Genomic DNA, 15,504 nt, shown 5'->3' with positions numbered 1-15,504 from the left:
GGTATGGTGCTGACAAACCTAGAAACATAATCGGGGCGAACCGGGATTCGAACCCACAATCATAGGTTTCTGGCGTGCCGAAGGGACGCAACTCTGCACAGCGCCGCCGCCTTAGACGACTGGGCCAACAGTGCCCCCGCCGGCCTCAAAGAAATGATAGATATGTACAAAGCCTGCATGAACTGAAATACTGCCCAAAGTAGCGTTACCAAACTCACTCACTCAAACACCCAACTCACTCACTCACTCACTCACTCACTTTACCTTTGATGCACTTATAAATGACCATCAGATGTGATGGTCGTGCCCCTGCGTCGCCCACTGTAAGATCATTGAGGGCGTGGATTGACGATCCCAGGTCGGTCTCCAGGATACAGTACCTCTTCTATCTTCACTCCTCAAGAACCTCCGTGATGGCTGCCTGGTAGGTCCTCTTGGCAGCAGCATCTGTCTGGTTGAGAGAACATCCTCCAATGTCATACAGTTTGTCACCGAGCTTAGCGCGACAACAACTGTACTCCGTACTGGAGTCTTTACAGTCAGCATCTACTGTTGCCCTTTGCAGTATCTTCAGCACCAGGAGTTTCTCATTCCTGGAGCACTGGATGCTTTTGTGTTGGTTATTGTAACAAACGTTTATGCTTTCTTCTTTTAGATCATCTAATTGCACCTCGTCACAAACAGATGAACCTGCGAGCAGAAGCACTTAAACTGCCATTTAATTAAATATAATCATATTTTTACTGTGAGATGAAAACGGGATCGGGTGAATTGGTTGATGCATGTCATCGTATCCCAATTGTGCAGATCGAGGCTCATGATGTCAGTCGATGGATTGTCTGGTCCAGACTCGATTATTTACAGACCGCCGTCATATTGCTGGAATATTGCTGAGTGCGGCGTTAAACAACAAACAAAGGAACCAAACAAAAGATGATTAAATATGTTTCTTGCTGTTAACTTCCCAGTTAAGAGTCAAGCAACGCCGGCTTCGGAGAGTTGTGAATGGGTGACTCCTGAGATGTTCTAGGCCTCTTGTCCTGCCTGACACTGAAACACATGTTACAAGTGATGTCTCCTAAATGACTTTCGAAATAAGCTTGGATACCCAAAATAAGCAGGATACCCAAAATAAGCAGGATACCCAAATGGGTGTGATGGTAAAGGCAAATCGAGCTGTATGCTCCCCATGGAGCGGGGAATGTCATATGAGTGCACGCTGATCTAGTGATCATGATAGGAATTGTGTCGCGCAATGAACGTATTCTGGGGTACGGATAATGCGTAACATGACAAATCCCAACCCTTTTTGAACTGATATCATATATTGGCGTTTCATTAAGAGCCCTTTCTAAAAAAATCAGTTGTGTATTCCAATCTATGAACATCACCGTATTGTGCCCGGGTTTCGCTACCGTCAGTTATTCCTTCCTTTACAGGTAGCCATTATGACATAAAACAGTTATTACAGTGAACTAGTACATTAGTTATTATTGTGTACAGGAAGCAGCGCCAACTCAAACCGACTGCTGCTCCACAAACAGCCCACGATGCACCGGAAGACAACGACTACGAGGATCCTATCTACGCCGTACCCCACCAGGTTCTGGGTGTGTCCTCCTCTCATCAACCCACAGTCGGGGGCCCACGTCCCCTGAATCCCACTGATTCAAGTGTTGAATCCTCCCCTCAAACCAACCACAACGCCATGACGATTCAAACTGAACCCCCCTCTGAAACCGACCACAACGCTATGAAGTGTCAACTTGAATCCTCCCCTAAAACATACGACAACGCTATGACGATTCAACTTGAATCCTCAGCTGAAACTGACAACAATGCTGTAAAGATTCAAGTTGAATCCTCCCCTGAAACTGATCACAGTGCTCCGAAGATTCTAATTGCACCCCCTCCAAAAACTGAGCACAGGGCTCTATCGCGGTCCAGCGATACAGATAGGGATGACACAGACAGCCCTCGATCTAACGTCATGTTTGGCACAAAGGAGTAGCCTGGTGTGACATATTATATCAATAGGCAGTTGTCATGCAAAATCAGTCTTGAACCTCTGTAATAGCAAGAGTCTACTGGTGGGCTGTAAAATACTTGTCACATACGAGCATGTGATGATGCCTCCATTATGAGAGTCTTTGTGAGAGTGACCGCCTCCATGGTCTAGCGGAAGAGCATCCGCCCGGAGAGCGGAAGGTGCGGAGTTCGGACCCAGGCCGCGTCATACCAAAATACGTTAAAAGATGGTACTTGTTGTTACCTTGTCTGGCGCTCGGCATTAAGGGTCTAAAACAAGGACTGGTCGGCTCGGAGTCAGTATACTGTGTCTGAGTGGGGTATTCATGATAGACTTCGGCATCGTATCTCAGTGGGCTAGCACGCTAAGCGGCATCAGTCCGGACTAGTAAAAGCAGCCACACACACGCAAACACATGTGCATGCACGTCGCTATATAAGTGCAATAATCAATAATAAACCCAATTTCACCTCACCTCACCTTTCTGAGAGTGTTTTTAAAAGTGGGGTGTAACCATGACAAGGAGTTTCATGGATGATAACTTCTTTGTTAAGTCTTTGAAAGGCATTTAGAAGGGATACACATAAGGAAGAGAATGTATGTATGTCAACTTCTATATTATGAGAAACACTGCGTTTCGGAGTATATACTTACTCCTTCATCAGATGAACGATTCACCTGATGAAGGAGTAAGCATGTACTCTGAAACGTTGTGCTCCTCATAATAAGGAAGTTGACATTCATAAATTCTCTTCCTTAACCTCTTTGTTATACATAACTAACACCGGTACAACTCCATGTTAGTGGACTGTGACTTACACTGAGAACATAACACTATCCAAACTGTCGGTAGCGGTGCATCAGCACATCACTGGCCAATACTAAACCTGAAGTATTTTACATGTAAGGCAATATAGCGGTATATGAACTTTAACAGTTTCTGAATCTCTGTTGCTATATCTCCCTGTCGGTGACAAACTGTAGGCAAGGTGGAGATGCCGATATCTGGAGCTATGTTACGATGTATGAGGACTTATATAGACAACACACCATGCCATCTTATTGAACTGCAACTCTATAACAATTAAAGTTTTTTAAGTCTTCAGCACACTCATGACACGTACCACCCACATACATAGGTGACTGAGTGAGTGAGTGAGTATGGTTTACCGCCGCTTTAAGCATATTCCAGCAATACCACGGCCGGGACACCAGACATGGGCTTCACACATTGTACCCATGTGGGGAATCGAACCAGGGTCTTCGGCGTGACGAGCGAACGCTTTAACCACTGTGAAAGATGTATTTAAGTGTATATTTATTTTTTTAGGTATATGTTTCAGGGCGTTTGTTCAGACGGTCAATAAATCCTCTTCACATACAACAACCCGTGTTATTTATGAACAGCCCCGGTTACACATGTATATATACATAACAGAAATTTAACTCTCTTAGTCTTTACTTCTATCAAAGTATTTCCTCGTCTCTCAATGTTCAAACTGCTATATCATTTTTCTGCGTGGCTGAGTGATCTGAGTATTATCTTCGGTTTTCGGATTTAAAGAGCTTTTTATTCTCACTACATTATTCATTGTACAAAGAGGATTCATCATGCACCATATTTAAGGCTACCTTAGAAATAGCACGTATCTAAATAACTTGATTAACATGTATGAAACCATTTTAAACTTGTCCGTTTACAATATGATGTGATGTGAGCATACTCGAACTTGGCCATCGAACTTGGCCATCAAGTCATGAATATTACAACTATCATATTAAATGACACTGCAATAAAAACTGAATCCTTACCATGTCTTTATGTGAATTTCAATCAAGTATGAAACTTGAAATAAACGGCACAGTATGCGAGACACAGATGAAAGGCTACTTAGTGAGTGAGTGAATGAGTATGGTTTTACGCCGCCTTTAGCAATATTCCAGCAATAGCACAGCTGGGAACACCAGAAAAGTGAACCTCTATCACTGTACCCACTTCCGTTGTTTCATATTCTGTGACACCCCAGATACACTAGAAACCACCTTGTTTCTGGTGATTTCTTCAATGTCTCCTTGCTTGAAACGATGGTTTTCCCATACAACGAGTGACTGAGTGAATGTTGTCTTACACCACGCAGTCTGCAGTATGCCAGAATCATCGTCATGTTCGTTTTGACATGGCAACCAGTGGCTGACAGCATGAGTAAGGATCATGCCGTCGGGGTAGGATGACACAAACCAGGATGGTCACACTTGTTACTGTGACTCCATACTCACTCACCCACCCACCCACCCTCCCAGCCTCTCACTCACTCACTCACTCACTCACTCTCAGCTTCCTGGGGAGTGTACAACCCAAGCTGCCTTATGACGCCGTAGAAGGTAAACAATCAAAGTATTATCTCATCCTACCGGGTACCCATTCACTGCTGGTTGAACAGATTCATATTGCGAATAAAGTCTCTTAGGAGACACCGCATGTGACACATGAGCTTCAGGAAGGGGTAGGAGTCAAACTTGCCAAACAGTGCCATCCATCCAACAACTCTCCGCCACCGATGTTATTTAATGTCGCCTGAGTTGTGGCTTGTGCGCTGTATAAGGTACCACACGTCACTCCCGCCTGTATTTCTAGCGAATGTTACAAACGACTTGGCAATATGACTGATGTTTACAAGCTGTTATATGGCAGCGTATTTCATTGTTTGACAATGATTGTGACTATGTTGCATTGTTTCTGTTGGGATTCGGTAGACGCTCATTGTATTGTGTTTGGACAGTGATCAGTCGTCAGGAAGTTACTATAGTTAGATGCTAGTGTGGTGTGTAAACTTCCGGTCCGGTATACCGCGGACGGTGATAGTTTGTTATAGAAACCTCTGTAATGTTCTCGTGCCGTTATACTGGTGAAGGCTCTGTGTAGAACTTTCCAGTAGTTAGTTGGGCTGTATATAAGGGGACAATAACGTGTTAACGTGTCTCTCACGCATTTTCATCACATCGGAACAAGCTTTCATGTGAGGATCACTCATCGTCCCTGATTCCCTGCCTAGCCCATATCGGAAGCTTGACCACTGTCGCCACTGGGTGATTATATATTATTATCACTGACTTTTGCTATCACCACTGTATTTTTGTATTTGGTACTGACCACAGCAAGTATTTATTGCCATTGAATATTGTACTACAACTCTATTGTTTACTGCCATTGTAATTGCTGTGCAGTAAATTTGTAATGATTTGTAAACTTAATTACTTTTGTAATACATTTGTTGATTGTATACTTCTTGTTGGTTGTTGATTGGTTTCACAAATAGTTCTTTTACTTACAGATTTCGTTAGTTAGGCTTCACCCAATGTTCAAGCAATACCCGACGGGGGACACTTAAAAAACGGCTTCACATCTTCCCCCATTTGGGTAATCAACTTGCGTGCATGGCTGTTGGCATGTATAAATTTAAGTGAGTCAGTTTCGGGTTCTGTGGATTTCTTGTTTTTGTAAGCAAAAGCAGTATTTTGGCATTTCACTGGATCCTAAACTTAAAACGGCACTTACTAGAGGTATTAAAATTAAAATGCCAATTAAGGGAATGTAAGTGTTACAAAAGTGTTCTCCTATTTGTAGATTCTCAAGGGTTAACTACCAATCAAACCCTAGAATATTTTCTCCCCCCGATTATTTATACAGACGTGTCATGCAGTTCAATAGTTTTAGGTTTATTAAACGCTTATGCTATGCAGTGTGTGTGTGGTATTTTGTGATAGACCTAAATAATAGATAAGGAAATGTATGTGGTAAGGATGTGTTCAGCTGTTTGTAGATTCCCGTCGTCTAGCTACATATCATGTGATGTATTAATGGTTGAAGAATTTTGAACTGAACTGTCCGAAAGCTTATATCTAAAATTTTGGAATTGAATACAGTGATAAAGTCTGATATCAATATGTTGACTCATAAATATTGGTTTTATGTTTTAACGGAGATATGATATTTTCTTATGAAATATCGCTTAATGGTGTAATTTGCATTCTTTACCATTCATTGTACCATTCTAAACCATGTGAATGTTGTATGTCAGTCAATCGGGTGAGAAAACAGCCCAATCCTTGCTCTATAAAGGACTATGTCAATCTGTTGGGTTCTGATCAATTGTTTGGGTTAATTTTATATTTAAGCGGTCTTCATTTAAGTTGTAAAGGGAAGTAACTTTTATGTTGTTGTTGGTATCGCTATGTGCAAGAGACTGTGCTGTGAGCGGGGGACCGTAGAGGTTATAAAACGGTAATTATGCAATTAAATACAAAACTTCAGTAACCGAGAAGTAAGACATTATTAATGTGACCGTTTATTTTCATATTTGCGTCTAAATATTAGTATATTCATAGACGTTTCTGCATTATTTTGCAGTCAATCAAGCCGACAGCGCTACCTTAGTATTTCGTGGCAACGGCACCCTTCAACTAGAACAAGAATGTTAGAATATGAAACTAAGAATTAGAATAAATGATGAAGTTGAAGAATGATTTGACGTCCTCAATTCTCTAAACCCACACAATCATTTTGCAATCATTCTGTAAAATTACCATTGGCTCGGGTAGAACCGCTGGGCTAACCATGCGGTTCAAGATAATCGAGCACTGTTCGACTTTTTTTTAGTGGAGCGGTCCTAACCACGCCAATGGAAATCATAAATGAACTGTTCATAAATGAACTGTTTCGATTTGCGGGGTTTTACCAACTGCTAGCCCCTCTCCGGGGGAGAATCTGTACCGGTATAAAATCTCCGGGGGGAGAATTTGTACGGGGGAGAGTTTATACCGGGACACCGGCGCCCCATTAACTACCAGTGGTCACACACGACTGTTAATGGACACAATCTTACAATGTTATCAGCAGAGGCTGTTCAAAAGATAGTTAATTAAAGTGAAAGGGATATTAGTTGTACTGTAGTGTTATAGAAATATAAGGTGTAAAGGTTATTGATGCAAAAACATGAGCAGAAATTTTTTTTATTGTAAAAATACATTTCTGCAGACCGACCCATTTCCAAACGGGCAAACTATCACAGGTCACAGGAAATAAGTCACCGACTCGTTCACCCGAGAGTCGATATGAGGAAATGTTTTGAAGTCACAGCACGCGTGTGCAGCCATGGGCGACGTGAGGGTGTCTGGAACAATACTGGTATTAATGGTATCCTATTGCTCTGGTAAGTAGATTAATGCGCACAAATAACAGTTTGTCCTTTTCATCACATTACGTATTGTTTGATAATGATAATGGATAGTGTGTCCGTCGCTAAAGTTCCTCCTTCCCACCTAATGCTTGACTCAAATGCAATTTACTGACAAACGTATTTTAGTCGTTGTTAAGCAGGCGACCATTTGTCAAACATGGATAATTCTAATCATGAATTTGAAAACTATTTTTCCATGACATTTTTTAGTCTTGCAATCTGACCTGTCCTGGACTCCAGGGATGTAGAACTGGGAGATAAACCTCGTGTTTTCAATGTAGATGATTCACACGTAGATTAGATATGTTCAGCGTGTGGTTTCGAATTAAACAAAAGAAAATCGAATCAAAGTTCAAAACCTGTAATGATAACACAGGTGGTTTCCATTCTAATATGGCAGAATGAGGAATGTTCAGGTATCGGAAGATATTTTCTGCAGATTGCAATTTGGGATTACTGGAGATCGGTTTTAATCAGAATCTATATTCGCTTCATGTACCCAAACCTGAACCTTCACCGTAATACTTGAACCACTTCATTGAGACGCAAAAACATCATCTAGGCCGATTTCCTGTTAGCATTATTCAATTTTATTCACTTCAATTCAATGGTACAGGGCAAATAAACATAACATGAAATTCGTCTGCAGCACCAAGGTTACAGACGGGGCAAATTCTTAGTGACTTTTCAATATCTAAATATCTTCCTCTATTCTCTTTTTAATCACTCAGATCAAGCCTAAAGCGTATAAATGTATTGCGTTGGTGTTTGCATCTTAAATTTGAAAGATACGACTCTGGTTCAAGGAGAAACTTGATATTACGATATGTGTCGTATCTCGAACTTCCTGAAAGTGTAGAATGCCAGTCCTGTCGGAACATATGAACAGCACGAGTACGAAATTGTTGTAAAAACATTTATGTCACCAATAAATTGTGAGATCCATGTGAATCCAAAGCCATAATTAATAAGAGTTAGACGTATACGGGAAGCCCATGTGTTCTTCCCAATATTATCAAGATATACCAGCATATTATAGGCTTTCCTTGGCAACTGATGTTCAGGCACACATAATAACTTCAGCCAATAGCGTAGGTATCGAGTATAGGATGTTATATATAGTGGGAACCTCCCACATTCACCATAAACCATATTACTGGGAGTTGACATGCCCACATTAGGAAATCTTTTGTGAACCTTTTCGATAGAATATAACTCTCGACAGCCCCATAATTCTTGGCCATACAATAAGATCGGCTGTATTTGTCAATCAAACAGGTTAAAGAAAATGTGAGGTGTAACAACGCCAAGTTTATACACAACAGACTGCAATTGAAAGACAGCTTTCTTTGCCCTTGTTGATAAATTTAACCACGACTTACTTAAGTTTAATGTACTTGTGACTAATATTCACGCCGCTTTCAGCAATATTCCAGCAATATCACAGCGGGGGACACCATATTTCAATGAAACAACCCATGCCACTGGTAATTACATGGTGATACGGTTTTGAGGTCAACTGTATTTGTTATGAACCTGTAGTGTTTTGAATATGCTCTCTCTATATCGCTGTATGGCTCTGGTATGGTGAGTCAAATATTTCCCTCAGCCGAAAGAATTAACTTATTTCTTAAATTTCCGCCGTCAAACTGTATTTCGCGCTTCTTGAAAAAAAGTATCAAGTTTGACAATTCAAATGTGTTTAGAAACACGGTCGCATACATAAATGCGTTCTTCAAGTGAACTGGAAGCAACTATATGCTACTTATAATTATATCTCTGTGTTGCAGATAGGATTAGATTCCACTATAGTTGACATATAAAGCGGGGAGCTGAGTTGATGTTTGAGAAAGTACATGGCATGAAAATCTGCGACAATGGCAAAGAATGTCGGACTTTATTGTATAAATGCGTTTCAAATATTAAATCTGCTTATACCGTGTTTTAAGCAGCATTTATAATTTGAAATAGGTCATTAGTAAAAGTGTCTTTTAATTAGAATATGACTTTATGCACAGGACTCCGTATCTCAAAATAGACGCCCTCATGCATATTCATGACCATCTGCTTCGGGCTCGCGTGTGGAGATGGTCATGAATATGCATGAGGGCGACTATTTTTAGATACCGATTTCTGTGCTTTATGTGACGGTTGCTTTCTTATCTGCAACTGCTTTCCTCTTGGACCGTTTTCAAATATTTCAGTTTTTCGAGTTTTCAGTTTGCTCTCAATGGTCGACCAGACTATGTTTAAATGTTGTCAAATATTTGGTGTACATCGTCAAAGCCTTGAGACTGTATGTTAGCCCTTTCGTTTTACATTGTACGTTTTGAGCACCTTGACTAGGTAATCTGGAACCTCTCTTTTTCCTTCTGTTTCATTTCCCGCCGGATGCTGGGAAACCTGCGTGACGCTGTTATTGCCAATGCGACGTTGAATGTATACACACTCTTCACACTGACGTTGTCCTGAACTTCCCTGTTCCTGAATTCAAAATACAAATCAATAATCTTTGTGAAATAATCTCATGCACTTTTTCTGTTATACTTCAGGTTCCATCATTTGTGACAAAGTGGATGTGGCAGAAATACCAGGGGACGTTATTAGCGTTTGTTACAATCAGGGGAGTAAAGAGATCAAGTGTCCCAGAAATGAATCAGTGTTGGTCAGAGGCTTCATGCAAAGAGCTCATGTAAGTAAGGACGGTAACGACAAGGGTGCAGACTACAGATCCTGTGTAGAAAAATTCAATGATGAATATTATGACATTGGAGAGTGTTTATTAATCACGTCGGATGTGCATCAGAAGAGGGCTTATCAGGCCGCGATCATAGAGGTTCTGGAGGAGTGTAGTCAGAAGAGGTACTGTATCCTGGAGAGTGACACGAGTTCCTCTATCCATGGCCTGAAGGACCTCCCAGTAGGAGAGAGAAAGAAACGCCCGTCACATCTGATAATAATACATCAGTGTGTTAAAGGTAAATTACAGCCTGCCATTTACAGGGACATAAAGTGAAGATTTTTAACTTTAAGCGAGACTATATTCCACGTTTGTTTTAGTTTCTGCCATGTTACCACTGAAACAATGTCTTTGTGCACTAGTTTTCAAGGTGATGCTCATTACATAGATTGGCTCACATACTACAATAGTGGAATCTGAATGTCACGAATCAAACGTACCGAAACTGCCAGCTGACCAGACTATTCTAACCATTCAAGTCTATATGTTGCTCTCTGTTTTATTCCTTTCTATAATTGCATTGTACTCTTTTTAACAAGTTGACCCAAATATCTGACACTCCAAAGTAAAGTGATTTGTTTGTCGTTTTATGCAGCAATTAACAATATTCGAGCTGTACGACGGTCGGCCCAATATTAAGTCGCCTCGCTCGACAAAGGTTGCTGGGGATCTATTCTAAGCCAGAATTTCCAAGTGGCAAGTGTTCAAGGAACATGCTGTACCCTGGGATTTGTCACTGGCAGGTGGAAACCCTACTGCAGTTGTCTTGCCATTTATCACAATGTATAATATAATATTTAAGCGTTGTATACATCCGAAGGAGTGTATGCATGAATATATAATTATATATACATAGTTTCAGATGTGCGTACTTATATTCACATATGCAAATAAGACCATAATATGATCATATACTTTCCTGTATATCATGTTTAAAGCAAAGCATCATCCCTTGTTAAATAAAATTTATGACTCCTCATACAGTGAGTGAGTGAGTGAGTGTGGTTTTATACCGCTTTTAGCAATATTCCAGCAATATCACGGCGGGGTACATATTGTACCCATATCGGGAATCGAAAACGGTTCTTCAGCGTGACGAGCGAACGCTTTAACCACTAGGATACCCGACCACCCTTCCTCATGAAGAACTTATCAATCGTGATATGACTTTTCAGACCAAGTTGCCAGTGTGTTGTTGTGTGACAACAAGACCGAAACAGGCAAGGAAGTCTACATCAGCAGCAACCGACTGAAGATGTCATCTCTGGAAACAAGCACCTGCACCTGTACAGTCACTGGAGCTGCGAGCCACGTCACCCTGCTGGACGTCAGACTGGGCAACATCAACGTGACCACACTGTCCATCAGGGACAAGACACGTACAGTGTACACAATCCATGGTGGCGACCTTGCAGTCCACTTCATGGAGGAGATTACCATCAGCCAATCAGAGTGGAGTTTACAGGTGGATGTTATCAGAGACTATCTCCCTGACAAAATATGGATGAGACTGGAAGGTAATTATTTAATAGGGCACCTTTGATGACAAAACGTGTAATGTTATCATTAAAATTAAACGTCTTCGTTAATTAATTATCTTCCGTTTTTACAGGACACGACGGCTCTGACGTTACAGTCACATGTAAGGGTATGTCCTTTGCTATTTCTACTTGGAGGGGCGGTGGGGTAGACTAGTGGTTAAAGCGTTCGCTCGTCACGCCGAAGACCCGAGTTCTCTTCCCGACATGGGTGCAATGTTTGAAGCCCATTTCTGGTGTCCCCCGCCGTGATATTGCTTAATAGTGGTGTAAAGCCGAACTCACTCACTCACTCACTATTTCTACTTGTCTATATATGCTCGCTCACTCATTCAGCATAATTATTCACAAAATTAAGCTGACATCATTTGAAAGTTAGATTGACACCAACGAAAAAACGAAACGTTATTAGCATCAACGTACAGTGCTAAGGAAATGAAACATAATCTATCATGTATGTATAAGGTATGGTAACTTACCACGAGCTGATTGGGTGAGAATGCGATTGTTTAATAAAATATATACTCTATGGTCTGTTGGAGAGACAATTTTATTTATTCCAAATTCACCCAGTTATTCTTCTTCAATATCGGATTAAAACAGGTGAACCGCATCAAGCGAAAGTGATACTGAAAGGAGGCACCTCTTTCTCAACCATAATAAATAGGGATATTCTAATAATGATATTAGCTGTTGTCAGTTGCAAGCAGCTGAATTGAGGTTCCTAGACCATTCAGGGCATGTTGTATTTGGAGAGGAAACAGAATGTGAATCAAAATATATTGTGTATGTATTACAATGTTTATCGAGCATGGTTCAATGAATACATTCTTCTGACATCTTATTTATTTTCTTTTGAAAGAGAAAACGTCAATTGGATAGAAAAACATAGTTTAAAACTTGAGTTGGTCAAACTGGACGTCTTTGTCCTACATTGTTATTGCATTGATCTATATGCCCCCATATCATTTTTTGAAAATTGTTTCAGATTTAGAGACTCATGACACACATGTGGCGCTACGATCTTGGTCAGGTGAAGAGTGTTTGAATTATTAAGAAAATAGTACTATTGTATTTATCACTACATCTGTGGCAGGTGGTTAATATCTACATATTTTACAAGTACATCATGAACGCATCTCGGGGGTGGTGGGGGTGAAGGCTGGAATGGGCATAGATAAATGATTACTCTGAGGCATCGTATCTCGTAATGTCACGCCAGGTCAACACTGCAGCTATACTTGATGATTCTAGTAAATGGGTTATTTTCTGTGAACAGCATCATGTTGGGGTCTTACGCACGAAGTTGTGTCTTCAGTTGTTTTTTTGTTGTTTAACGCCGAAATCAGCAATATTCTAGCTATATGACAAGCATAGTCGCCTTTTACGGCAAACATGGGTTGCTGAAGACCAATTCTACCCCGGATCTTTACGGGTCTAATCTGTCCCCAGGCACTCCGACGTCAGGATATTCTGTTTTGTCCTGGATAACATATTTCCATTGTTTCCTTTTCATTGCAGGTCACACCCAGATTGTGTTTGTGTGTGTTGGCTTTGTCACAGGGTTTGTCTCTGTTGGTTTCATCATGGCTATTTGTGTCAAAAGGTAACCAATAAGAACACGGGCTTGAACTAGTATTTGTCATAATGTATACAACTTGTGAGACATATCAACAACAGCAGAAACACAACAATATTATCCATTCGTTCTGAAAGACCCTGCGCGTGACTGAGCATTATCGTGTTTCAGGAGGTCAGCACACTCGGGCTCCACGTATAACGAAGGAGGCGATAAGGGCGTGGTCTACTACTCTCAACCGGATGAGTCACGTGTCCAGCAGCCAATCGGATCACCAGAAGGAGATGCTGCTGAACCACACTACCATATGCCGGATGACCCACGTGACCAGGGAGCAGCAGGATGCAATGATTACTACCTGGTGCCTGTTCACCGACAGACACGATAAACCAGCCTTTCCAGCCTTGCTGAAATAGTGTCAATGCGTCGTCTTGCTTTGTTTATTGCACTATTTTGTAAGGAGACAGTGTTTTTATAGACCATTTTGCATCTTGTACTGTCGATATCGTTGGTGACCACACGTCACTAGTGACTGATATAAACAAGGTGCCGGAACTACTTTCTCCTGAATCAAAACATTAAAGAGTTATCCCCCTTTGTTTACGTCAGATGCCGACTGTACTCAGTCTCAACCGCAGGTGCATAACTTCTCTTCAACTGACCACAGAAACTTATTGACGAGTCTGATGTCTGGATATAACATCTATGGCAATGTTAATATCATTCGTGCGCCGGACATGCTTGGCCAGACATAAGGCACAATTGGCGACAGCAGACGTACCGCCGAGGCGAAAAGTGCCCGCTTGAATTTTCCGAGAATTGAACTTTCCTAATTTAATTTATGACAGCAAGCAACAATGTTTCAGTTACAATGTTCGGGGTACTATAAATGTGTTTATGTTAACTTTCATACTTATCTGTGATACAATTTGATCAAATTTGACGGATTTTGTAAGCCTGGAGAGTGCTCAGCTGATCGTTCGACATGGTCACAGTACTAACTGTTTATGTATTCCTACGCCAATAAAAAAATTGCTGTTTGAAAATGATTTCTGTTTTCATTTTAAACAGGAATGTTTAATTATGACAAACAAAAATGTCCACGGAACTTAATACTCGATATGAAATAATATATTTCACATAACATATATTAACAGGGCTAGTGTTATTCACGAACTATATTCTTTTCGCAAACCCCCTTTATACGGCGGTGGTAAAGGGGCGACAGGGAGAACTTAGTAATTTATCAGACACTGTTTTCGAATTTAAAAAAAAATAAATATATAAATTGCACTTCGTCACTCGTGAAAGGGGCACGGGTGTTCCAGTCGTTTAAGGAACCGCGATTCGCTGTGCAGAGTTGCGTCCCTTGGACACGCCAGAAACCTATGATTGTGGGTTCGAATCCCGGTTCGCCCCGATTAGGTTTCTAGGTTTGTCAGCACCATACCCGTGCTCGTTGGTTTCACCGAAGTGGTAAACGTCTGAGACCTGCATCACTTCGGGCTTTTCTCCCACATTAAGCTGACACGCCGAGATATAACTGGAATACTGTTTAAAGCGGCGTTAAACCCAACTCACTCACTCACTAACTCACTTACTCACTCTGATCAATGTTGTATCATAAAATGTCATTGACAAAACCCAGGTGACAATATCAGGTAAGAATTGCGTTGATACAGGCGGGGCAGCGGCGAACCGCTGAATACACCAGATGATAGAACACAGCCTAGGGGTTGTTGTTGCAAAAGACGACCAATGATTGTCCCCAACTGAACTAGCTTTGCCAGCTGGTTCTGGTCCTGTCGTAGGCGTCGAACTATCTCACTCCTGACATGTTGCATTGTATACAGGGGAGAGGTCTGGCGTCCTATGCCGTCATTGCACTTCTACTCCCAAACTAACGCCGTTGAGTAACAGAAACATAAGTAAAACGTTCTCCGGGTCGCATTTGCATTAATATATGCATTATCTAGTTTATAATTTATATTTATTATTTTACAATTGTATCATTGTCTTCGATAAAAATAAGTACTTTCTTCAATTTTCTTATCTAGCCTTGTTCTCTTGCTTTTTCTCAAAAGTCAAGTTAAGTTAAAAAGCTGATTGCTATTTTGTTGCGAATACCAGTTTTCCTAGCCACTTTAAGTCAATTACAGAGAGATAAAATATCATAACATTCGCAGGAAGTATTTAATTGTCCATGTCAAAGTGCTGAAAATCAGTTACCCTGCCTGACGCTCGTAATGTCACGCCAGGTCAACACTGCAGCTATACTTGATGATTCTAGTAAATGGGTTATTTTCTGTGAACAGCATCATGTTGGGGTCTTACGCGCAAAGTTGTGTCTTCAGTTGTTTTTTTGTTGTTTAACGCCGAAT

The 15,504-nt window shown here is 41.0% G+C and overlaps 1 protein-coding gene across 1 annotated transcript; it reads left to right on the top strand.

Annotated features, from left to right (window-relative positions):
- Positions 1-7,220: 7,220 nt before the first annotated feature.
- Positions 7,221-13,511, top strand: LOC139475926 (uncharacterized). Its single transcript, XM_071259141.1, has 7 exons — positions 7,221-7,239; positions 9,819-10,244; positions 11,182-11,523; positions 11,619-11,654; positions 12,533-12,586; positions 13,066-13,150; positions 13,295-13,511. Exons 1-7 carry the CDS (start codon positions 7,221-7,223, stop codon positions 13,509-13,511), a joined length of 1,179 nt encoding a protein of 392 aa, XP_071115242.1.
- Positions 13,512-15,504: the final 1,993 nt, after the last annotated feature.

This window comes from Haliotis cracherodii, unplaced genomic scaffold (genome assembly GCF_022045235.1).
Source record: "Haliotis cracherodii isolate W230 unplaced genomic scaffold, xgHalCrac1.p SCAF_3, whole genome shotgun sequence".
Taxonomy (NCBI): domain Eukaryota; kingdom Metazoa; phylum Mollusca; class Gastropoda; order Lepetellida; family Haliotidae; genus Haliotis; species Haliotis cracherodii.
This window is presented reverse-complemented; position numbering and strand designations above follow the sequence as displayed.